At 34.3% G+C, this 25,723-nt stretch overlaps 1 protein-coding gene across 7 annotated transcripts in view; it reads left to right on the top strand.

The window, feature by feature from the left end:
* Window positions 1–25,723, top strand: part of ANKRD17 (ankyrin repeat domain 17) — a 191,908-nt gene that overhangs the window by 67,257 nt on the left and 98,928 nt on the right. For all 7 annotated transcript variants that reach the window (XM_064285707.1, XM_064285708.1, XM_064285713.1 and 4 more), the window contains exon 2: window positions 21,771–21,924. In XM_064285707.1, coding sequence (XP_064141777.1) covers window positions 21,771–21,924 — 154 coding nt within the window. The remainder of the gene's footprint in view (window positions 1–21,770; window positions 21,925–25,723) is intronic.

Consider the following 25,723-nt stretch of genomic DNA (forward strand, 5'->3'; position numbering starts at 1 on the left):
ATGTGGCAATAATGTACGCTGAGGTGTAAGGCAAGAGTAATGCTGGCTCTGATGGTAAGGTTATGTGTCAACTTGGCTAAGCCGTGATTCTCAGTGGTTTGGCAGTTATGTAATGATGTAATTTGGCAGTTACGTAATGATGGGATAGTCACCTTCCATTTTGTGATCTCTTGTGGTCATCCTCCACTTTGGCATAACACCGGTTTTTGCATAACAACCTGGTCTTTGGAACCTAACCAAGTCGATAAATGAGAACTGCGGGTAATTATACCAAAAACAAACAAACAAACAAAAACACCAAACCTGTTGCCATCGAGTCGATTCCAACTCATAACGACCCTATAGTTTTGGTAAGTCCTGAAATTTATATAGTATGTATGCCAGGAATATTTTTTTCTGTTGGATCTTACCCCAAAATTATTCAGCAGTTATCTTACTGAGCACCAGTCATGTTCTTGGTGTTTGGGTTGTATAATTAACCCAAATAGGGAATAATTCTTGCCCACTTTGGACACTATAAAGAGTCTGGCTTTTGGTCTATGTGAAATGGGAGTCTTTGGATAGTTTTGAACAAAGGAGTGAGATCTGATTTACATTATAAAGGGAATTAGAATCCTTAAGCAATCTTTCATTATTATTTGAGCTTGAGTAAGTTTTAGGTATTTTACATATACATTACTTTACATTTGGGCATTTATGATATATGTGAGCTGGTATTTATGATACGTATGATGGATGTTTCAGATACATACGTTGCTGTTATGTGCTGTTAAGTCTGCTTGGACTTATAGAAACCTTACGTATAACAGATTGATACGTTGCTTGGTCCTGTGCCATCCTTACAATCATTGCTATGTATGAGCCCATTGTTGCAGCCACTATGTTAAACCATCTTGTTGAGGGTCCTACTCTTTTTGGTGACCCTCTGCTTTACCAAGTGTGATATCCTTCTTCAGGGACTGGTCCCTTCTGATAACATGTCTAAGATACATGAGATAAGTCTTGCCACCCTTGCTTCTAAGGAGCATTCTGGCTGTACTTCTTCCAAGACAGATTAGTTTGTTATTCTGGCAGTATTATTTGCCACCTCCATTTTATATATATATATATACACACACACACACACACACACACACATATATATATACACTTTAAAAAAACAAAAAAATATGTATATGTATGACAGGATTCAGCCACTTATTTGGGTAATGATAGTCTCTTAGAAATCTCCTGCTGTTTTTTTGTCACCTGTAGAATTTTACATGTGATTAGTGGAGTCAGTGAGGAGATGAAGGAGAATATAGAAAGAAGAGCTCTCTTTTGTTGGAGATGTGGAAGATTGCACTGAAAATATCAGTTTAAGATGTTTAATTGAGGTGCTTATAGCACATCCAGGAGGAGCTGTGTAGCTGTTCAGATAATACAGAACTGAAGCTCAGCAGAGCATTCTGGTCAGGTGGGAGAAGTATTTCAGTTATCAGTGGACTAGGTTATAGTTAAAACTCGTGTTTATAGAAGAACTTACCCTGGTGTATGTGTTTAAAAAAATGTGGAGGGGCTAGGCCTCAGGATAGAATGAAGGAGAAACATTAGTATTTAAATAAGTTGCTTGGGAAGAGAAGCTTACAAAGGTATGATTTTTAGGGTGCTGGCCAGGGAGTATTTGAGGTGATGAACACAGTTAACTGTAAACTCCACAGGAAGGAAATGGTTTGGAAGAGCATAGGCAGACTGAGTAAAATAGGAAAGGTTTAGGGTCCTGAAATGCATTAAAGTACAGACTTAGTAATAATAAAATGATAGAATGGAGGGACAAAATATTAAACTTCAGAGTTAAAGCAAGAAATGTTCAAACTATAGCCATGATTGGGTGGTCTTTAAGATCTTCACCTTCAAAATTTTAGGAGTCTTAGAATGGAGCATTAACATTTTTTTTTGTTGAATTTAAAAGAAATATTGATACTAAGTCTTTAATGCATTTCTACGTGTATTTTTTTGGTATAATATGCTTCTATGTTGATTATTTTTCTCATATAAAATTATTTATTGTAAATAAAACTTCAAAAGCATTTTGACTTTGATTAAAAGAATTGCAATTATATGGTACTTTCTCTCAATCAATTGCTGTCCAGTCAATTTTGACTCTTAGTGACCCTGTAGGATAGGATAGAACTGCCCCATAGGGTTTCCCAGGAGAAGCTGGTGGATTTGAGCTGTCAACCTTTCAGTTAGCTGTTGGTCACTTTAACCAGTATACCACCAGGGCTCTAGTATGTTCTGTTCTCTTACCATAATGGAATTAAAAAAAAAAAAAAAAGGTATCTAGAAAATCCTCAAATATTTAGAAATTAAATAACATACTTTTACAGTAATCCATGCATCAAAGAGGAAGCTGTTTTGGAAATTAGAAAATATTTTGAATTGAATAAAATATATTAGAATTTGTGGTAAATAGCTAAAATAATGCTTAGAGGTAAATTTATACCATATTAAGTATGTATATTAAAAAAGAAGAAAGTTCTTAAATCAGTGACCTAAAGTTCCACTTTAAGACTCTAGAAAAAACAACAACAAATTCAAGCCAAGCACATAGAAAGAAGAAAACAATAAAGATTAAAGCAGAAATTAAATTGAAAACAAAAACAGTAGAGAAAATACAACTGAAACCGGTTCTTTGAAAAATCCTTAAAACTGATAAACCTCTAACTGAACTTATGAGAGAGAAGAAGGAGAAAAAGACACAAATTAAGGGTAATCAATATCAGCAATAATAAAAAGGATTATTACTATATACTTCATCACATACATTAAAAGGCTAATAAGGGGCTATTCGGAACAACTTTATTCCAGTAAATTTGATGATGTAAGGGAAGTGGACATTCCTTGAAAGACACAAACTGCCAAAGCTCACTCAGGATAATTAGATAGGTTGAATAATAATATGTCTGTTAAAGAAGCTGTAATTCTAATTTAAACCCTTAAGTAAAGAAAATTCCAAACCTCCGTGGCTTTATGTGCAAATTATATGAAGCATCAAAAAAAAAAAAACAAAACAAAACATTTCTACTCAAACTTGTCCAGGGAATAGATGAGGTATTACTTCCCAACTCGTATTATGAGACCACTAACCTGATAACCAACACTAAGCAAAGACCTTATAAGAAAATAAAATACATGTCATGAATATATCTCATGAATGTAGATGCAAAAATCTTAATAAAATATTAGCAAACGGAACCCAGCAATATGTAAACAAGATTATATGTCATGACCAAATGATACTTAGGAATGCACATACAAACATTTGATAACCACTCAGTGCAATTCACTATCAACACACCAAAGAAGAAAAACCACTTGATAATCTAGAATAGATGCAGAAAGAATTTGACAAAGTTCAGTATCCACTGATAAAAACAATTCTCATCAAACTAAGAATATGAGAGAACTTCTTTAACTTGATAAAGGCCACCCACGAAAAACCTGCTTTTCCCTTAAGATTGAGAACAATGCAAAGTTGTCCTCTCTCACCATTCCTTTTGAGCATAGTAATAGTGATTCTAGCCAGATAAGGGGAAAAAAATGTGCACAGACTGAAAAGAAACAAAACAAAGCATGTTCAACAAGACTACAGAACATACTTGAGAAAAATCAAAGATGACCTAAATAAATGCACATAATTACCATGTTCATGGATTGGAAAACTCAGTATTGTTTAGATGCCATTTATTCCCTAAATGATCTACAGAGCTGATGCAGTCCCAAACAAAATCTCACCAGGTTTTTTTTTTTTTTTAAAGAAATTGACAAATATTCCAAAATCTACATGTAAAAGATGAGGTTCTAGAATAACCAATACAATTTTGAAAAACAAGAACAAAGTTGGAAAATTTCAAGACTTACTATAAAGCTGTATTAATCAAGACTGATATTGATGAAAGGATAGACACATGGATTAATGGAGCATAATAGAGAGTCTAGAGATGATTCATAATAAATGGTCAGCTGATTTTTGACAAAAGCGTCAAAGCAATTCATTAGAGAAAAGTTAGCCATTTCAACAAATGGTGCTAGAGCACATAGATATTCTTTTATAAAAAGGAGCTTTAAGCCATGCCTTGCACACATGTATAAATTAACGCGAAATGGATCTTAAACCTAGATGTAAAAGCTGAAACATAAAACTTCTACAAGAAAACAGATGAAAATCTTTGTGACTTGGCTTAGGCAAAGGTTTTTTTAGATAGGGCACAGAACACAAATATAAAAGAGGAAAAAGAACATAATTCTAATTTCATCCAAGTTAAAAGCTTTTCATTCTTCAGAAGATGCTGAAAAGAAAATATAAAGACAAGTCACTGAGTTGGAGAAAATATTTGTGAAACATGTATCTGATAAAGGACTTATCCAGAATTCTCACAGCTCAATAATGAGAAAAAACCCAATTAAAACAATAGGGTAAAGATTTTAGTAGACACATCATCAAGGAAAATATACTGATGGCAAATAAACACAGGAAGATTCTCAAAATCTCTTCACTAGCTATTAGGAAAATGCAGATTAAAGCCAGAATACCATTTAATACCTAGTACAATGGGGGGGCGGGGAGGAGGAGAAATAAGAAAAAACTGGCAATACCGAATGCTAGGGAGAACGCAAAGCCACCTGAATTCTCATACACTGTAGGTAGTAATACAAAATAGTACTGCCACTTGGAAAACAGTTTAACAGTAGCTTATACATTTTTTTTATACATTTAAACATGTACTTGTTATATTACCTAGCTGTTCTTATATATTTACCCAAGAGAAATGAAAACATGTCTACATAAAGCCTTGTATTCAAATGTTCATTAGCTGGCGAATGGATAAACAAATTGTGTTACATCCCGATGTTGGAATATTATGCAGCAATAAAAAGGAATGAATTGCTAATGCATGAGTATACATCAATCTCGAAAGCATTATGCTTTTATGAAAGAAGCTAGGCTCAGAAGTTCATTTCATTTCTGGAAATGAAAACAGATCATGGTTGTTAGGGCTGAGAGTGGGGTAGTTAATTGACTACAAGGAGCAAGAGAAATTTTTGAGTTTTGAAGATATTGTTTATCTTGATTGTGGGTGATTATTACTGTATTTTTATCGTAATTCATAGACATGTACAGCTAAAAAAGAGTGAACTTTACCTTAAATTATGCTTTAAATAAATCTGACTTTCAAAACAAGTTTATTGAATGCTGAAGGAAAAAGAATGAAGATAATATATTTTTCCAATTTTGTGTTTCAGAATCAGATAATTGCTTCTATTTAGTCTTACAATGATTTTTGATACTGACATTTGCTTTTTTCTTTCATTTAAAAATAGATTGCATGTGCATTCTTCAAACTGAATTACATTCATCAGCAAGTTAATTCTGTGTATCTCAAAAGAACACAAATTGTTGTTATAGCTCTTTTTTTTTTTTGCTGCAAGTATGGGAATGATTACGTCACTCTTGATGTTTTTGTTCGAAGATCTAAAGTTTTTTTCTTCTTAATTGCTAAAATCCCAATAGAAAACTACATGATGTCTTTTGTTTTTTACGCTAAGTAATAAAGAATGGTTCGGACCAGTAAAAAGGAAAATGCACATTAATCTTACTATTTGATTACCAATGTTAATAGCTAGGTTTATTCTTCTTAAAAAATTTGTGTTCGTTCTTGTACTTTCATCTATATAAATTGTTTTGTTTTTAAAATCAATTTAAATAGGTACATAGTATGTTTGCTTTCGTGCAACTTGCCCTTTTTTTTTTTTAACCTAATGTAACATGGAGATCTTTTTGCATCAGTATTCTCATATTTAGTAAATAGTTTTAAGTAATTACTGATTGAAGGTACTGTTCTAGATGCTAGGGATAGAGCAAGAAACAAAACAGAGTCCCTGCCCCAGTGAAGCTTACTTTCATGTGAGAGAGAGATAATAAAATAAATTGGATAAAAATCGAATTAAATGTCGTTGGTAAGTTTTTTCTATTATAATCAGTATTGTAATGAACATCCTTGTACATTTTTTTTTTTTTTTACTTTCATGTGCAAGTTCAGATGAAATTACCAGAAGGAAAACTGCAGTTTTAAAAGCTGATTTTAGATTTTTCCAAATTATCCTTCAGAACATTAGGTATTATCTGTCAATGGATGAAATATATCTGATTTTAATTTATATTTACCTGATTCACAAATAAATTAAGGAAATTTATTGGGCACTTGTATGCTTCTGTATATTGTCTTCTCATATTGTTCGTCTGTTGTGGTGTTTGTCTTTTTCTTACTGAATGTTTAGAATTTCCTTATAGTATATAAAAAATTTTTTTTTATATATATATACAATATAGCTTATAATATTTTTTCCTAGTCTGTTAATTGTCTTATTTTATGGCATCTTTCAAGTTTTATATTGTCAAAATCTATCAGTTGTTTCCTTCCTACTTTCTGGGTTTTGCATCTTTTATAAAAACCTTGTCTGCAATATTAAAATGATTTAGTCTGTTACATTTTCTTTTTCTACTACTTTAGTTTTATTTATGTTTCTATTAGATTTTAATTCATTTTTTTTGTTTATGTATTCTGTGGTAGGCACTTAGCTTCATAGCCAGTGTCCCAAAATTATTTATTTAACAGTATGTCTATCTTCCCACTGATGTGAAATACTGCTTTCATCTTATTTTAAAAGTCCCAGTTATATATGTTCTGGATTCAATACTCCACTGTTTTGATTGATACCACTTTATATTATATTTGATACCTAGTAGGGCATCCTTCTCCATTGTCTTTTTCAAAAATTTCTTGGCAATTCTTGTGTATTTTCTCTTCCAGATGAACTTTAGAGTCAACATGTCAAGTTCCATTAAAAATCCCTTTGGGATTTTGATTGGAAGTGCATTGAATTTACAGATTAATTTGGGGAGAATTGACATCTTTACACTATTGAGTCTTCCCATCCAGAAACATGGTATGCCTCTCCATTTCTTCAGGTGTTCTTTTATGTCCTGTAGTAAATTTTAGAGTTTTCTTCCTGTAGGTCTTACACATTTCTTGTTAGGTTTAATTCCTGGATATTTTGTAGTTTTTGTTGTTATTATGAGTTACATCCTTTCTTCCACTTTCCATTTTATTTTCCAGTTGGTTATTGCTGCTTTATAGGAAGGCTATTGATTTTTAAATGTTAATCTTATCATTTACTTTGTTTTCAATTGATTTTCTTGAGGTTTCTAGAAAGATGATTCTAGTTTTTAAGAAATGATGGAAGTTTTTCTTTGTTAGTGTTTATAATTCTCTAGTGTTTTTTTGTTTTTGTTTTTCTGGTCTCATTGCATTGGTTGTTGTTGTTAAGTAACCCTGGTGGCTTAATGGTTAAGCGCTTGACTGCTAACCAGAAAGTTGGTGGTTCTAACCCACTAGCCACTTCCTGGGAGAAAACACCTGGCAGTCTTCTCCTATAAAGATTACAGTCTAGGAAACCCTATGGAACAGTTCTGGTTCATCACACGGGGTCACTGTGAATTGGGTGGGTTAGGTTTCCAGAATTGTTCACTAGTCTTGACTTGAGCATCTTTGTCATGTTCCTGATTTAAACGGATACTTCTAATGTTCAAATCTCTACATTTATATATGCCTTAGTTTTCTTGTAAAACAATTTATCAAGAACAAAAGTTTTCTTCTTGGCTTATCAAATAGTTTTACAGTAATGGATATTGTGTTTTATCATTTGCTTTTGTTGAGTTGATATATATTCTTTTCACTTCTAGTGTTTTAATATAATGAGTTACGTTAATGCATTTACCAGCGTCGATCATGATATATTTTACTTAACAAGTATTTATTTGGATTTTATATTGCTCTAGGAAATTTTTTTTTAGGAAGGGTACCAGACACTGAGAGTAGCACTGAGTAAGTCTGAATGGTTTCCATTGTATGCAGAAGAGAAATTATAAGCAGGTACCCCAGAACAAGATAATTTCAGGTTGTGATAGTACTATGGAGGAATTAGAGAGAATAGTATGGTAGAGACATGAGGAGAGGACCTCCTTTGATAGTATCATTTGAAAAGATGAAATAGAAGCTAAAAAAAAGCATTTCAGGCAGGAATAGATCACTGCTTCTGTACGTATAATTAATTGTATTATTGTGTTCTTTTGCCCCCTTTCTTGTGTTTCTTGTATGACATTCTTTTTTCTCTACTGCTGGATTTGGTTTATAATAGTGTGTTTTAGGTAGGATTTTTGCATCTGTATTTAGCAGTGTAATCTAGGGGTTTTACTTGGGGAGGTTTTCAAGTTTGTCAGTAACTTATGAGCTAGGAAGTTTTTTGTTTTCTGTGCTTTTGAAATAATAACAATAGTGCTCTATTCCTTAAATAATAAAATATTGCTCCTTAAATTTGGAAGAAAAAGCTCCTAAATCCGTTTGTGCTCAGTGCTGTTTTAAAGATTTCTTGTGAAGATACTCTACTAATTTTTCCTACTTTTTCTTGAGTTAATGTTGAAAATTCCTTTTCCTAGCAAATTATTTTGTTTAGACTTTTACATTTTAAATGTCATAGTTGTGCTAAGTTTTCTAATTTTAATAACTTCTTATATTTTTTCCTTTTCTCATTTTCCATCATCAGACTTGCCAAAGGCTTGTCTCTTTCTTGCTAGACTTAACTCAAGAAACCAGTATTGGTTTTATTAATTACTTCTGTATCTCTTCTTCTTAATTTCTTCAATTCCATTTTTTAATCATTATTATATTGTTTTTTCATTTGTATTTATTTTTGAAGCTTTTAATTTATTTTAAATTTATCTTGGTTTCTAATGAATATATTTAAGGCTCGAAATTTTTCTTTAAGGCAGGATGGTCATCTCCCATAGGAGATAATATGCGCATTGTTTTAATTTTGCTATATACTGAAAATTAAGAGACTTTCTTCTTTTTAAATTTCCAAGTAGACTAGAGTATCATCCTCTTACTGTTATATCTTTTAGTTTCATTCTGCTTTGGACCAATAATTTTATCTATATAAATTCTCCTTTCTGAAATCTGTTAGGAAGATTTTCCTTTTTGTTTAAGGTATGGTCAGGTTTTTATTTGTTTTTAAAGACTCTGTATTCTTTTTTCACAGTATACTATGAAATATAAGTACACGGTGTATTCATTCTATTTCTGAATTCTCTATATCCTTGTATAATCTGCTTGTTGCTCATTTTCTGAAATAGGTATATGAAAAGTTTCCTACTAAGTTATATGGATTTTCTAATTGCTTGTATTTCTAGCATTTTTACTTTATGTATTTTAATGTTATATTAGGTACATGAAAGCTGGACACTTTTGGTATAGTGTATCTATTATCATTGTAATACATCTTTTTTTTTTTGCCTTGAATTCTTTTTTGTCTGATATTAATAATGGCACACCTGAGTGGTATTGTTTCTTCACTCCTTTATTTTCCTTTGTGACCAAAGATTTAGATGTCTCTCTTACAGTAGGGTTTTTTCCTTCTTTTTTTCCCCCACTTAACCTGTATGTCATGTTTTTAAAACTCACTTCTGTATTAACTTAGTCTTTGGTCTTTCTCCTATCATTGAGGGGTTATGATCAAGATGTTCCATTTTCTTATTGTTTTCTTTCCTTCTGCCCCCTTTCTTTAGCTAATTTTGTGTGTGTGTGTGCTTTAGGTGAAAGTTTACAGAGCAAATTAGTTTCTTGTTAAATAATACACATATTGTTTTGTGACATTGGTTGCCAATACTCCTGTCTTCTCAACCTTGGGTTCCCCATTTCCATTCATCCAGCTTTCCTGTCCCTTCCTGCCTTCTCATCCTTGCCCCTGGACTGGTCTGCCTGTTTAGTCTCGTATACACAGTTGAACTATGTGTGTTATTGTTTGTTTTATAGGCCTGTCTAATCTTCGGCTGAAGCAAGAGCCTCAGGAGTGACCTGAGTACTGAGTTAAAAGTTGTCTGGGCTGAGTGAAATTAGTCAGTTGCAAAAGGACAAATATTGTATAAGACCACTATTATAAGAACCTGAGAGAAATAGTTTAAACAGAAGAAAACATTCTTTTATGGTTACGAGAGGGGGGAGGGAGGGAGGGTGGGAGACGGGCATTCACTAATTAGATAGTAGATAAGAACTACTTTAGGTGAAGGGAAAGACAGCACACAATACAGGGGAGGTCAGCGCAAATGGACTATACCAAAAGCAGTTTCCTGAATAAACTGAATGCTTCGAAGGCCAATGTAGCAGGAACAGGGATCTGGGGACCATGGCTTCAGGGGACATCTAAGTCAATTGGCATAATAAAATCTATTAAGAAAACATTCTGCATCCCACTTTGAAGAGTGGCATCTGGGGTCTTAAATGCTAGCAAGCAGCCATCTAAGATGCATCAATTGGTCTCAACCCACCTGGATCAAAGGAGAATGAAGAACACCAAGGACACAAGGCGATTACAAGCCCAACAGACAGAAGGGGCCACATGAACCAGAGACTACATCATCCTGAGACCAGAAGAACTAGATGGTGCCTGGTTACAACCAATGACTGCCCTGACAGGGAACACAACAGAGAACCCCTGAGGGAGCAGGAGAGCAGTGGGATGCAGACCCCAAATTCTCATAAGACCAGACTTAATGGTCTGGCTGAGACTGGAAGAACCCTGGTGGCCATGGCCTCCAGACCTTCTGTTGGCCCAGGACAGGAACCATTCCCAACGCCAACTCTTCAGTCATGGATTGGACTGGACAATGGGTTGGAGAGGGATGCTGGTGAGGAATGAGCTTCTTGGATCAGGTGGACACTTGAGACTATGTTCGCATCTCCTGTCTGGAGGGGAGACGAGAGGGTAGAGGGGGTTAGAAGCTGGCGAAATGGACATGAAAAGAGAGAGCGGAGGGAGAGAGCAGGCTCTCTCATTAGGGGGAGAGTAATTGGGAGTGTGTAACAAGGTGTATATGGGTTTTTGTGTGAGAGACTGACTTGATTTGTAAATTTTCACTTAAAGAACAATAAAAATTATTAAAAAAAGAAAAAAAAGTTGTCTGGGGGCCATACTCTCAGGTTTTCTCCAGTCTCTGTCAGACCAGTAAGTCCGGGACCCTCTGTTGTCATCCCTGTCAGAGCAGTCAATGGTGGTAGCCAGGTATCGTCTAGTTGTGCTGGACTCAGTCTGGTGGAGGCTGTGGTAGTTATGGTCCATTAGTCCTTTGGACTAATCTGTCCCTTGTGTTTATGGTTTTCTTCATTCTCCCCTGCTGTAGACATGGTGGTACCAGTAGATATATCTTAGATGGCCACTCACAAGCTTTTAAGACCTGAGATGCTACTCATCAAAGTAGAATTTAGAACATTTTCTTTATAAACTATGTTAAGCCAATTTGAGCTAGATGTTCCCTGAAACAATGGCCCCCAGCCCGAAGCTCAGTAACTCGATCCCTGTAGGAATTTGGATGTGTCTATGAATCTCCTATGACTTTGCTTTGGTCAGGTTGTGCTGACTTCCCCAGTATTGTGTACTCTTACCCTTCACCAAAGTTACCATTTATCTACTCTCTAGTTAGTGATTATCCCTTCCCACCGCTTGGCTCCCTCTTAACTATCAAAGATTGTTTTCTTTTCTGTGTGTAAACCTTTCCATGAGTTTTCAATAGTAGTAGTCTCATAGAGTGTCCTTTTGTGATTGAGTTATTCCATTCAGCACAATGCCCTCCAGATTCATCCATGTTGTAAGATGTTTTGCAGGTTCATCATTGTTCTTTATCACTGCGTAGTATTCCATTGTGTATACGTACCATAGTTTGTTTATCCATTCATCTGTTGATGGGCATTTAGGTTGTTTCCATCTTTTTTGCTATTGTGAAAATGCTGCAGTGAACGTGGGTGTACGTATGTCTATTTGTGTGACAGCTCTTATTTCTCTAGGGTCTGTTCCTAGGAGTGGGATTGCTGGATTGTATGGCATTTATATTTCTGGCTTTTTAAGGAAGTGCCATATCGTTGTTCCAAAGTGGTTGGACCATTTTGCATTCCTACCAGCAGTGCCTAAGAGTTCCAGTTGCCCCGCAGCCTTTCCAACATTTGTTATTTTCTGTTTAGTCCTAGTAACATCAGGGTGAATTTTTTTAGTTTTCTTTAACCGGTTTTCCCAGTTTCAAAATTATGTGTCTTTTTCTGGTTTTCTGCAGGAATTGAATTAAACAGCATTTATAACTAGTTACTCCCTTTCCCTGGAATGTAGGCCCTTGACATGATTTTATTCAATCCCTGCTTTTCTATTTTTCAAATCATCTCAAATTTTACTACCATGATTATGTTATAATATACTTGGACTTTTTGCTTTTTAAGGAATCGTTTATTAAAATTACGAGAAACGTTAAAGGTGCATTGTATCTTACTGGTTTCTTTTCTAAAAAACTTAGTCTTGTAGTCTAATGATGCCGTTTCCTTGGATTCATTTTTCATTTTGTAGGGATATGTTCTTTGAATCCAGAAAATGTTTGTGGTTTATAAATTTTTCAAAGACCTTATATATCTAAAAAAAAATATTTTCTAGTTTGGAATTTCATTTTCAAAATCATTGTGCTTCATTCAGAACTTTTAATTGATTGCATTATCTTTTAGCATCGTTGTGTTGTATTTGGAAAATCGACTCTCAATTTAGGAGCCCTGGTGGCGAAGTGGTTCAGTGCTCAGCTGCTAACCGAAAGGTCAGTAGTTCAAACCCACCAGATACTTTGCAGGAGAAAAATGGGCAGTCTGCTTCTGTAAAGATTTATAGTCTTGGAAACACTGTGGCGGCAGTTCTGCCCTATCTATAAGGCCATTATGAGTTGGCATCAGCTCAATGACAACAAGTTTTTAATACCAATCTGGTCATCCCTGGGTGGTGCAGATGGTTAACATACTGAGCAGCTAACTGAAAGGGTGAAGGTTCGAGTCTACCCAGGGGTGCCTCAGAAGAAAGGGCTGGCAATCTATTTCCAAAAAATCAGCCATCAAAAACCCTATGGAACACAGTTGTACTCTGACACACATGGGTACCCATGAATTGAAATCAACACAATGGCATCTGGTTTAATATCATTCTGATATTTATTTCTCTACATAACAGGATATTTTGCCCTCCACTCTCTGGAATCTTTTTACACTTTATATCCTGCATTTCTGAAATTTCACCAGTTTTTTTTCTGTGTATCTCTGTTGTGTTTTAAAGTCATTTTATAGGGATCATTTTATTCTGAGGCTGTTTTTATGATACTTGTTGAATAATGGTAAACACCAGAAGCAGACTAAATTTATAATTTCACCCCACTTGGTGTTTAGGGGAAAATTTTAAAATACTCATCTTTAATTCTCTTGCCAACAAAAGCACTTGTAGATAAGCTCTGAATTTGGGAATTTCATGGACTCTTGTCTTATTTAAAACATTCATAATTTTTCTACTTTATAAAGTTTACAGTTAATGTTCAAATTTCATGATAAATTGTTAGTAATTTTATACTTCATTGTTGCAGGCAGATAAGTACCTTGAAGCATAAGAAAGGAGGTCATGTTTTGTGTAAGTTCCATGAGAACAAGGTTGTGTCAATCATTATCACCGATTCTTAGCAAATTCCTGGATTATGGTACAAAAAAACCAAACCCACTGCCGTTGAGTCAGTTTCGACTCATACCAATCCCATAGGTTTCTTCCAAGGCTTTAAATCTCTGTGGAAGCAGACTGCCACATCTTTCGCCCTCGGAGCTGCTGGTGGTTTTGACCTCTCGGTTAGCAGTTGTTCACTTTAACCACTGCACAATAAATGGGTATGAATGAAAGAATGAAGGGTCAGTTTTATATGAACAGAATTTCTAAAAGGTTAATTATCTTCAGTCAGGTTTACTGTATTCTTACTTAGTTTCATCACAGGATACCCTAATGAGCCATACCATTAATTTTCTTTTTACATGATGGTATTTATTTCTTAAGTGGATTTTTATTTTATTTCAGTCTATATATAGGTCAGTTTTTGGTGACTCTACTAAAGATTGTATTTTAATTTGTACAGAAAAAAATTCCAGCTATATTAATTTTGGAGTAATTTGCTCATTATTAACAGTTGTAATATTTTAGTTGTTTACCCTTTTTATTATTACAAAAAATATGAGAAATTTTTACAAGGTTTCAGGCCATGTACAAAAGAATATACATTATGATGACTTTATTTTATCTATGATAATCTGTGTTTATCAGTATTCTCAGAATTATGAAAAGCAAATAACTGTTTTCCTGCACTTGTTGAAGAGATAATGTAAACTATTAAACATTTATCATAGACTCAAGTTAGTTTAACTTTTTTATATCTTAAGTATTATATATGTAGCTTTTTTCCATATGACAGATACTTTCATGATCATAATACCAAAATTCAGAAACTGTTATTGCTTTGAATTATGTTTATATAGCTGGTGCTCTGAGTATCACTAACTAAGTGACACCTGAGTTGTTACGTAATGCAGTGCATGATAACAGCTTCAAGTCAGGCTGTTCTAAACTGATTTTTTTGTAGGTAAAATGGTATCAGGTATGGATCCAAGTCTGTAAACCTATTTTATGCCATGGAAATGACAAAATTGGTCACAAAAATCAAACACTAATTTTACTTATTTACAAATGAATGAAATTCAGAAAAAAAAGTCATAAACATTCTTTTGGAGGGATTTTTTTGTGTGGGTTGGATTGATTAAGAAATCTTAAAGTTTTAAATTTGGATTGAAGGAATTTTTTTTTCCTGGAGCAAGTGTAGGTAGGAACTCATTGCTGCTTGAAAATCCTTTTAAATGCTGTCAAGATTAAGGATTTTTTTTTTTTTTTTAAATACAGATTACCAACTTAAAAAAATTCAGTGATAAGTAGAATAGTTTCTGGAACAGCGAAAGTAGTAAATTGGTAGATGTAAGTAGGTTCGGGGAAAATGTGAAGTTGAAAGTCAAGAAGTCCACATTCTAAAGTTGCCAGTCTTCTAATTTTTAAAATGTATGTTTATGCTCATGCTTTTTCCCATCACTAACTCAGAATCTTGGATTTGATATATTAAAATGAATTCCTAGTTGGTTGGTTTCTTTCTTTTTTTTTTGATGTCACATCTATCTAAAGCCATTTTTCATATGGTCTCCAGTTACCTTCCTAAAACACTGATCCTGATGCTTAGCTCTTTCGGTAACCTACCATATAAATTCTGAACTTCACGCAATTATAGAAAGACACCCATCTTCCTTAAGCAGCTTTATTTGTACTGCCCTTGTTCATTAATTATTTTTTCCTTCCACTGCATAATCACTGTTTATTAGTATCTGTTTAGTATTCTTTTCATTCTTGTGTGATGTAGTTAGTTGTTTCCATTGAAAATTGACCTTCTATCTTCTATACTTATGGAAGGCATTGTTTCTAATACAGCCATTTTCTTTCTTATATGTCACCCAGATTCAACATTTGTCAAGAATTTGCTGTAACTTTGCATCTCTAAAGTATTTGATGGCCAGTCCCTGATGTCATACCTATTACTTCTGTACGAAACTATAAAAGATAAAGACATTTTCTTATGTAAACAGTGATTCCTTTATACTAATACCCAGTTTCTAGTAAAATTTCTACACTTGTCTCAAAAATGTCATTTTTACAGTTGGTTTGCTTGAACCAGCATTAAAATAAGGTCTATATTATTTTGCTGTTTTTGTCTCTTAAGTCTGTTAATTATGAGTAGCCTCCCCTTTCCTTGCTCCCTTTCTTTTTTTCTCTGCTCCTACTGAGTTGTTAAACTGGTCAGTTGTACTATAAAACATTCCACATTTTAAGTTTTCTCTCTTTGCTTCCATGTAAGCCAGTGTTTCTCACGAGGGGACGATTGTTTCTCCCAGGAGACATTTGGCAGAGTCTGGAGATGTTTTTAGTTTCCATAAACCGGAATCTAGTGGGTACGGGCCAAAGATAACTGCCAGACATCCTAAAATGTGCAGAATTGCCCCCAAAACAAAGAATTATTTGGTCCAAAATGTCAGTAGTACCAAGGCTGAGAAACCCTGATCTAACTTGTTACAGTAATTGCCTTATTATGTTTTTTGTTAACCGGAAGTTATCTGTAAATGCTGTTAGATCGTGGTTTAATTTTTCGGGGCAAGAATACTTAAAAAGAGGCGCTGCATACTCTAGGAGCCCTGGTGGCTCAATGGTTAAGCACTTGGCTGTTAATGGAAAGATCAGCAGTTTAAAGCCAGCAGCCGCCGCTCTGGACGAGAATGATGTGGCAGTCTGCTTCTGTAAAGATTTATATCCTTGGAAACCCTTTGGGGAAATTCTGCTTGTCCTTACAGGGTTGCTATAAGTCAGAATTGACTCGACGGCAACGGGTAGTGTATGTTGCATCAGGGACACATCGTTTGGTTGTCCTACTTTTAGTAATTAAGCAGTGGGTTCAGGTGGTGACAGCCTGATACCTAAATATAGAATTTAAGGTCAGCTTTTCTGGAGCAGTGTGAAAGTTCAGCCCTTTTATACTCAAGCTTTGGATTTTCTAGTAGAAAGAGTATTGAACTAGTTGATTATGTTACTGGTCCCCTGGTACTAGATATTTAGAAACCAGGTATTTAAATTAAAGGACCTTGTTCTTCTGTTTTCTCATCTATAAAATGAATTGGATCTGGTGATGTCTAAGGCCTTTACATTTTTATGGTTTTTTATATTAGATAAAAATTTGATGTACAAGCATCATTTCATAAAATAATGTAGCAGATTAAAACCGCACATCCAAAATAATTTAAATATAACTTAAATTGTCACACTTTGAATATTGATAAATATTGATAACTTTGGTTGGTTTTATTCCTTAGCAAATAAATCTAATAAGGACATCCTTTCATTTCTCCCTTTTTCATGGAAATTATTTACTCATTTCACTTAAAGAAAGTGTTTTAAAGTATTTATTTGAATTTCTTACTCATACTATTTTAATTTGAATGATGTATTCCAGAATTTGGCTGTTTGCCATTCAAAATAAATTTTTTTCCTACAAAAATGAGATGAATTTCAATGGGAAAATGCAGTTTTTGAGGTGAATTATGTCCACTGAGGAAACGGTAGAGAGGCTTATGCCCATAACTGGTTTACATTTGTAAACGAGAGGATGTTTGTAAAACATCTCTGTAAAAAGAGGGTAGTGGTAAAGGAGGAAATTCTGTTTTACTTCGTCTTCTGAACTCCTATTGCTTTTTTTCTCGTTAACTTAGCTCTTTCTACCCTGTTGTTATTGTTCATTTATACACAAATTTGGGTCTCTCAGAAAAATAATTTTCCAGATAGTAGGGTTGGTTTCACACATCTCTGTATCCCCCATAGTGCTAAGCAGTATCTGTCGCGCCTGGAATGTTTTCAATAAAAATTTGCTTAAAAATCAATGAGGATAGCGTTTTGCCCAACTTGATACCTAATGTAATATTTTTCTATATCTCCTATAAGATCGATAAAATATAATCCTACATGTGTTTGACTACCTCTCTTATACAGTAGAGCCTTTTAGAACCTGAAAGAGAAGGATCCCAAAATCAAAGAGAAGTAAATTTTAGCTTCTTTTTTTTACAGATTGCCTTAATTATTCAACAAATATTTGAGTCTAGGCAATGTGTTAGGAGCGCTTTTAGATGCCAGGTATACAGAGGTGAACTAAACAAAGTCCCTGTTTCAGTGGAGCTTAGAGAAACAGTAAATACGTATGATATGTGGTGATAAATTTATGGGGAAAAAAAAAGGCAGAATAAGGATCTAGAGATGGCTGAGAGACTTGTTTAGGTCTTATAGCTAATGGCTGAAGCAAGACTGGTACCTAAATTCTTTTGACCCTAATAAAGTAGCCTTGAAATTAGTTCCTTTTTCATTACACAGGAAGTGGGAGAGGAAATAATAGATATCTATTCCTAGTCTTTCCTTTCATCCCTTTACCTTTTTTAAATAAGCTCTCTATAAAGAGGTCGCTATTTATATAAAGAGGAGGAAACCCTGGTGGCGTAATGGTTAAGAGCCATGGCTGCTAATCAAAGGATGGGTAGTTTGAATGCACCAGGTACTCCTTGGGAGCTCTGTGGGGCAATTGTTCCCTGTCCTATATGGTTGCTGTAAGTCAGAATCGACTCAAGGACAATGATTTTCTTTTTTTGTTTATATACAGAATTTCATAGTTGTTTGAATTTGCTGCTGTTCTATTTTAGGGATGATCCTGAGTCATAGAAACATCAGTATACTGTTTATGTCATGGTTTTATGTATGTTATTCATATGGCAATATTGTGGCTTATTGGTGAGAATGAAGGCTATTTTCTTTTCAGATTTCTTAAAAATTTTTTTGTTTATTTTTTTAGATTTTTGTATTGAGTTGCAGAGATTCACATTTTGATAAATTCATCTAATAATAATGCTAATGAGAGAAACTTTTATTTAATATCCCACTAAGGTTGCTTCAAGAATCTTTGGGTGGTGCAAACAGTTAAGCACTGGGCAACTAACTGAAAGGCTGTTGGTTTGAATCTACCCAGAGGAGTCTCAGAAAAAGACCTAGTGGTCTGCTTCTGAAAGGTCACAGCCCTTGAAAACCCTATGGAGTAGAGTTCTACTCTGACACACATGTTGTTCCCATGAGTCAGAGTTGACTCAACAACAACAGGTTTAGGTTTTTGTTGTTGTTAAGTTGTCAAGTTTTTTGCCTAGTGAAAACAGCAGAATGAAAAATCAACCTAAGAACTCCTTGTGGTAAAGTTTAAAATTGATAGGAAAAGAGATGTTTCTGTACTTGATCACTTATTAAGGGATTGGGTTGCAATTTTCTTACTAAGTATTCTCTAGCCTTAGTTATGATACAGTGTAGCATTGGGAACTTTGTGTCAGAAAATCACTTTTGATTGAAATTTCATACCTTCTATGATGTAACTTTTAACTTTATGACTCTTCCTACAGTAGACCCTCTGTTGTAACATATAGAAACTTTATAGTTGTCTGCCAGTACCACATTTCTTCCTTTTCCTCTCTTATATACAAATTTCATCATCTCATAGCGACCCTATAGGACAGAGTAGAATTGCCCCATAGAGTTTCCAAGGAGTGCCTGGTGGATTCGAACTGCCGACCCTTGGTTTAGCAGCCATAGCACTTTTTTTTTTATATATACAAATTGGTTATTTTAGTCAAAGCCTTTTCGTATTACTCTTCCTGCATGCGTGGTCTCCTTTGAACAATTTCATTAGCACTCTGCTCTCTATCTTTGATTTGTTGGTTAACTATATGCTGACTCTTTGAGGTCTCTTGTCTTCTAAAGCTTTAAAATCTTATGTTTTTTAACTTTTTATCTGTTCATAACATCTATATTCATTTTCTTTGTTTCCCTTCTCCTGTCTTCTCCCATTGGATTGAAATGATTGTAGATATTTTAATGGAGAAAATTTCACTGGAAAACAGCCTTTTCATTAGGGAGACTCATCTTGTGGACCATGTTTGGAGATAGGAAGACATGATTTTTACATAATAATTTTGAATCACATCCTGCAGTGGCCAAACCATACCCAGATATCTGCTTCCTAAAGTATCAGACTTTAATCAAGATTCTCGCTCCATCATGCTTTCACTCCAGCTTTGAAAAATAGCTTAAAAGATTAAAAGAAAAAAAAATTGTTCTTGTGTTTTATTCTTAACTCTATAGAATCTTAATTGTTATTGATTGGGTAAAGTTAATATACTGCAGAGTGAGGTGAAATTTTTTCAGATATCAACAGACTGTTGTCACAGTATTCTGCTGTATTTGAAATACGAGATATGTCAAATGTTATTTCATGTTAAACTGCTTTAGTTAAAATTTTGGAAGAACCCTATATATGACTTGTATTATTTTGCCCCATTGTTAATAAAAAAAAAAAAATTATATATGTATTGATTCAATATAACAACTACGCCTGCCTACTAGATAGGTGATTTTCAAAGATGAAATAATGCACAATTTCTGATGTTATGATAATTAAAAATTTATTTCTTAAGGTCTTCTCCTTATACCTGATTTGTGGCTACTAGACATAGGGGCATGCTTGTATTCTAGACTATTAATTACTTTTATATCTATTTTATTTATTATAGTGTTGCAAGTACCTTTTACTTACAAAATACATGTCCTCTGATAATGTTAAAATTGTGAATTATTTTATGTAACAATCAATTTGTTTTGTCAGCAAACAATTTTTTTTTGGTACCTTATTGTAAGTACTGTTCGTATGCTTAAAAAAAAAAAAAAACCCATTGCTGTTGAGTCGATTACAACTTATAGCAACCCTATAGGACACAGTAGTACTGCCCCATAGAGTTTCCAAGGAGTGCCTGATGGATTTGAACTGCCAACCTTTTGGTTAGCAGCTGTAGCCCTTAACCACTGTGCCACCAGGGTTTCCATGTGATAGAGAATGCCAAAACAAAACTTTTTTAAACTCTTAGGAGTTTGCTGTTTTCTAATTCAAATTTCCTTTAATTGAATCTGGTAAATACTACGATGTCAGTGGCTCTCAAGCATAGGCTGTAGACCCCTGAGTGTGACCATTTTAAGATAGTCAAGGGCCAAAACTATTTTCATCATAATACTAAGATGTTGTTTACCTTTTTTACCGTGTTGACACTTGTACTGCTCATCCCTTTAAGAAGAATCAAGGCCGTGGCATCAAACTGTACCACTATCGGTTTCCTCTTTACTGATACGAACCCATAGTTAAAACAGTAAAAACCCAACTTCACTTTAAGATTGTCCTTGATGAAGCAATAAAAATGATTCGTTTTATGAAATCTCCACTTTTGAGTTCATCTTTTTAATATTGTCATCTGTGATGAAATGGCAAATAAACACAGAGTACTTCTGCTGAAACCAAAGTATGGTGTTTGTCTGGAGGAAAAACTCTTGATGTGATTGTTTGAGATGTGAGGTGAATTAGCCACCTTTTTTTTTTTTTTTTAGTGAAATGCCATTTTTACTGGAAAGTATAGTTGACAGATAAACTATTAATACTTATTCAAACTTCAGTATTTGGCAAACATCCTCAAAAATTATTGAAGTGAGCCTGTTGCTTTAAGGAAAACAATTGACAGTATTTGTTGCCAATGATAAAATTTAGCTTTCATGAAAAATTAGAATTTTGGAAAGGGCATACCTTCCTGCCTTTGATAGCTTGCCAGTATTGAAAGGCTTTTCCGAAACCAGTAGTGATATTAATGAAGGTAATTTATTAAAAAAAATTGTAGTTTCATTTCAAATATGGTAAATATTGGTAAATACAGCCATTATATGAAGTTCTAGCATCTTCAACACTTAAGTGTTTAAAAGAGTCCTGAGAGCAAAAATGTTTCATTATTGCTGATGTGGCTCATCTACTAAGGTCAGAGGTTTCACAGCTTAATCACTATCCTTGTACTCTCCCCTCACCCCAAATTAAAGTTGAAAACCATACGCATAAAATTAGATTGCATATGAATATCATTCTTAAATTTTTTCTACAAATGTAAAACATTCAGTTTTCTCCTTTAGTTAAACGATGGACTTAGATATTTCATTGAATTTATTTAGAGTTACACTGTATTTATCATTGGTAATTATACTAAAATATTTTTTGTCTCCCCTTTTTCTTGTTTTTTTCTCTTCCCTCTTTTTTCACTCTTTACTCCTTTTATTTTTCCCTTCCTTTCTTTATTGGGTTTGTTTTCTAGGTGGAGTCTTTCATTTTGGATCAAGATGATTTGGAAAATCCAATGCTGGAAACTGCTTCCAAGTTACTCTTGTCGGGAACTGCTGATGGCGCAGACCTCAGGACAGTAGATCCAGAAACACAGGCTCGACTGGAAGCTTTACTAGAAGCTGCAGGTATGTCTACAAACTCTACATATGTAGTGTGTCTACATTATTATCTAAAGTTGCACATAAATCTAATAAAAACAGTTGTTATTATAAGTGTATGATCTTGAATATTTAGTATGAGACTATTCATAAAAAAGTTAATAATTTTTGTAGAAAATTACATGCAGCATTTCATTAAATATATTTTAATTTTCATTACCAGAGTAAATTCATGTGCTGCTATAGACTTCATAAAGAGGGACTTTACATAGAATTCTCTCCCTTGTTTTTGTTATACACTGTTTCTTGAAACCTTATTTTATTGTCTCCATAGAAACAGTGTTTTAATTAGGAACTATATACATATAATGAAAGATTTGTAGTTGTTGTTGGGTGCCATTGAGTCGATCCCAACTCATAGCAACCCCATGTGACAGTTGAACTGCCCCATAGGGTTTTCTTGGCTGTAATCTTTATGGAAATAATTGCCAAGTCTTTCTCCCATGGAGCTGCTGGGTAGGTTTGAACCGCCAACTTTTAGATTAGCAGTTGAGCGCTTAACTATTGCTACCAGGGTCCTTAATCAAAGACTTAGCATCATTGTACCTTTAATATGAAGGAATAATAACTAAATCTTTATGATCATTTTAAATAACCATAGTATTTTAAGTTTTCTAAATTAGACTTAAATTACTGTGAACATTAATTGTTTGTGGTTTAAGTGCTCCAGTGCATGTAAACTGCTACTTCACTGTAGCATAAAAGTGATCTACTACTGTTTGGTAATTTTTTCAGCATCTAAATATATGAAGGACTCATGATTATTCTTGATTTCTATCCTAGGCAAAATTTTAGTTGGATTATTAAAGGGATGACCAAATAAAATGAAAATATACTAGGGACATATGCAAGGTCCTGTCTTGGAATATGTAAAACTATTTGCACAGAAGAGTAGAGTCATGATTTAGCATTCACCGGAAGTTTGATGTGGCTATAGGAATTTAGACAAGAGCAATAGGATTGTGAAATTATTTGAAAACATGTCATAGGAGGAACAGGGAGTATATCTTCTGAAGACAAGATTTGGTTTGAATATGGTGCCCTTCAAATGCTGCAAGGCTACCACATAGAAGAGGGATATTTGTTTTCTGTGATTCCAGGAGGCAGAACTGGGTTCAAAGGTACTGCATGGAGGTAAATTTTAGCTTTAGATTTTACTTTTGGCGGTTGAGTTCGTTTTTATAGAATGCTGATAATGGCTTCATCTTCCTATTTCTGTGTTTATTCCCATTTTTTTTCCAGTTTCCTTTGCAGTAGCTAACAAGCTAATTTCCCCCTACCCTCCCTCCTTCATTTCTTCTTTCCCTCTCTCCTTTATTTTCTTTCTTATTTTTATGAAAATGTTCGCATACAAGCCTAGAGAGAATAGCATAAGAACTTTTTGGTAGCCTTCACCAGCTTCAGTCAGGGTATGGCCAGTCTTGCTTTGTCTGTACCCATTACTTCCCTGCTAACCACCACTCCTGATTAATTTGAAGCAAACCTAAATATATTATTTGTATGTAAATAATTTGGTATGTATCTTTAAATTAAGATATCGTTTAAAAAAAGTAACCGTAATGCCACATTACATATCTGTCTTAGTCATCTAGTGCTGCTATAACAGAAATACCACAAGTGTATGGCTTTAGCAAAGAGTAGTTTATTCTCTCATAGTCCAGTAGGCTAGAAGTCTGAATTCAGGGTGCTGACTCCAGGGGAGGGCTTTCTCTGTCCTTTGGCTCTGTAGGAAGGTTCTTGTCCTCAGTCTTCCCTTGGTCTGGGAACATCTCAGCGCAGAAACCTCACGTCCAAAAGATGTGCTCTGCTTCTCGTGCTGCTTTCTTGGTGGTATGAGGTCCCCCGTCTCTGTGCTTGCTTCTCTCTTTTATATCTCAAAAGAGATTGGCTTAAGACACTATCTAATCTTGTAGATCTCATCAATCCAACTGCCATTAATCCATCTCACTATATCATAGTGATAGAATTGATAACACATGGGAAAATCACATCAGCTGACAAAATGGTAGACAGTTATACAGTACAGGGAATCATGACCTGGCCAAGTTGACAGATATTTTGGGGGACACACAATTTCAATCCATAACAATATCTAAAGAAAAAAATAATAGCAATCCTTTATTATTGCCAAATATCCTGTCACTGTTAGAATTGCCACAATTGTTTCATAATGTCTTTTTTTTAAAAAAAAAACAATATTTTATTGAGTTTTTGGCTAAAGTTTACACAGCAAGCTAGGTTCCCATTTGGCAATTTTTACACAGATTTTTCAGTGACATTAGTTACGTTGTCATAGTGTATCAACATTGTCTTTAATTGTGTTCTGTTTGTTACCTTTCCAGTACTCTAGTTTTCCTGCCCCTTTATCTTCTTATCTTTGCTTTTATGAAATTGTTGACCTCTTGGTCCATACTGATGGTTTGTAAGTAGGGAACCGATCTTATGGGTAATATCCTTTATTTTGTGTGCCACTCTGTTTTCGCAAAAAGGTGATCTTGGGATAGGCTTGGTTCTAGGTTTAAAGAATGTCTCAGGGTGATAACCTCAAGGGGACCTCTGTTCTCTACTGTTCTAGTTTGTCTGGTTTTTTTTTTTTTTAAAGGAGAATTTGAGTTCAACTCCTTTTCCTTCTCTGATTCTATCTGGGACCAATGGTCAGAAAACCAGTGTTGGAAGATGTTTGGTTATGTATGAGAGAAATATCTGTTTTTGTGTCTTCAGTGAACATATGTGCCCGTACCCAGATACTTCTGTCTGTTCTGACCTGTGTGTGCATCTAGACCTACCTGTATTCCAATTTGCTTATACCCATCCACATGTGCTCAAACACTCAAGATTATTTTGGTTGTGCTGTACTCAGTACATCCACAATCAGTGCCATTTTTCCATCCCCCAAAACAACTAGCCTGTACTGTATAAAGCATACTTTCCCTACTCCACTCCCTTCCTGGTAGCCACTGGTGGACATTGGTTTCTCTGTATGTATCTGTTCTTACCGTCTTATACCAGAGGGATCATTCAGTATTTATCCTTATATGCTTTACCTATTTCACAAAGCATTATGCCCTCCAGGTCCATCTATGTTATAATGTTTTTCATACTCATCATTGTATAGTATTCCGTTGTATATATGTACCACACGTTGCTTATTAATCTTTCCATTGATGGACACTTTGGTTGAACATTGGTATGCATATATCAGTTCATGTCGTTATTTTTAGGTCTCTAGGGTAAAAAAAAATATATAACCAAAAAAAAAAAAAAATTTTTTTTTTTTTTTTAGGGTATATAGCCTGGAGTGGAATTGCTGGATCACAGGTTGATTCTATTTCTAGTACTTTGAGAAAGTGCCACACAATTTTCCATAGTGGTTGTACCATTTTACAGTCCTACTAGCAATGAATAAGGGTTCCAATTTCCCTACATCCTTACCAACATTTGCTGTTACTTTTTTTTTTTTTTTAAATCAGTGCCATTTTATCCGAGGTAAGATAGTATCTCATAGTTTTGATTTGCATCTCTCTAATGGCTAATGATCAAGAACATTGTTTCATATGTTCATTGACTGCTTGGATGTACTCTTTGGTGAAGGTTCTGTTCATGTTCTTTGCCCATTTTGTGATTAGGTTGTTTGTATTTTTATTGTTAACCTGTTGCAGTTTTCTGCAGATTTTAGGGATTAGACTCTTATTAGATAAACTGTTTCCAAAGATACTTACAATTTTTATTGTATAAGTTTTTTATGTCTCTGATGGTGTTAATTCCT

Source organism: Loxodonta africana, chromosome 5 (assembly GCF_030014295.1).
Source record: "Loxodonta africana isolate mLoxAfr1 chromosome 5, mLoxAfr1.hap2, whole genome shotgun sequence".
Taxonomy (NCBI): domain Eukaryota; kingdom Metazoa; phylum Chordata; class Mammalia; order Proboscidea; family Elephantidae; genus Loxodonta; species Loxodonta africana.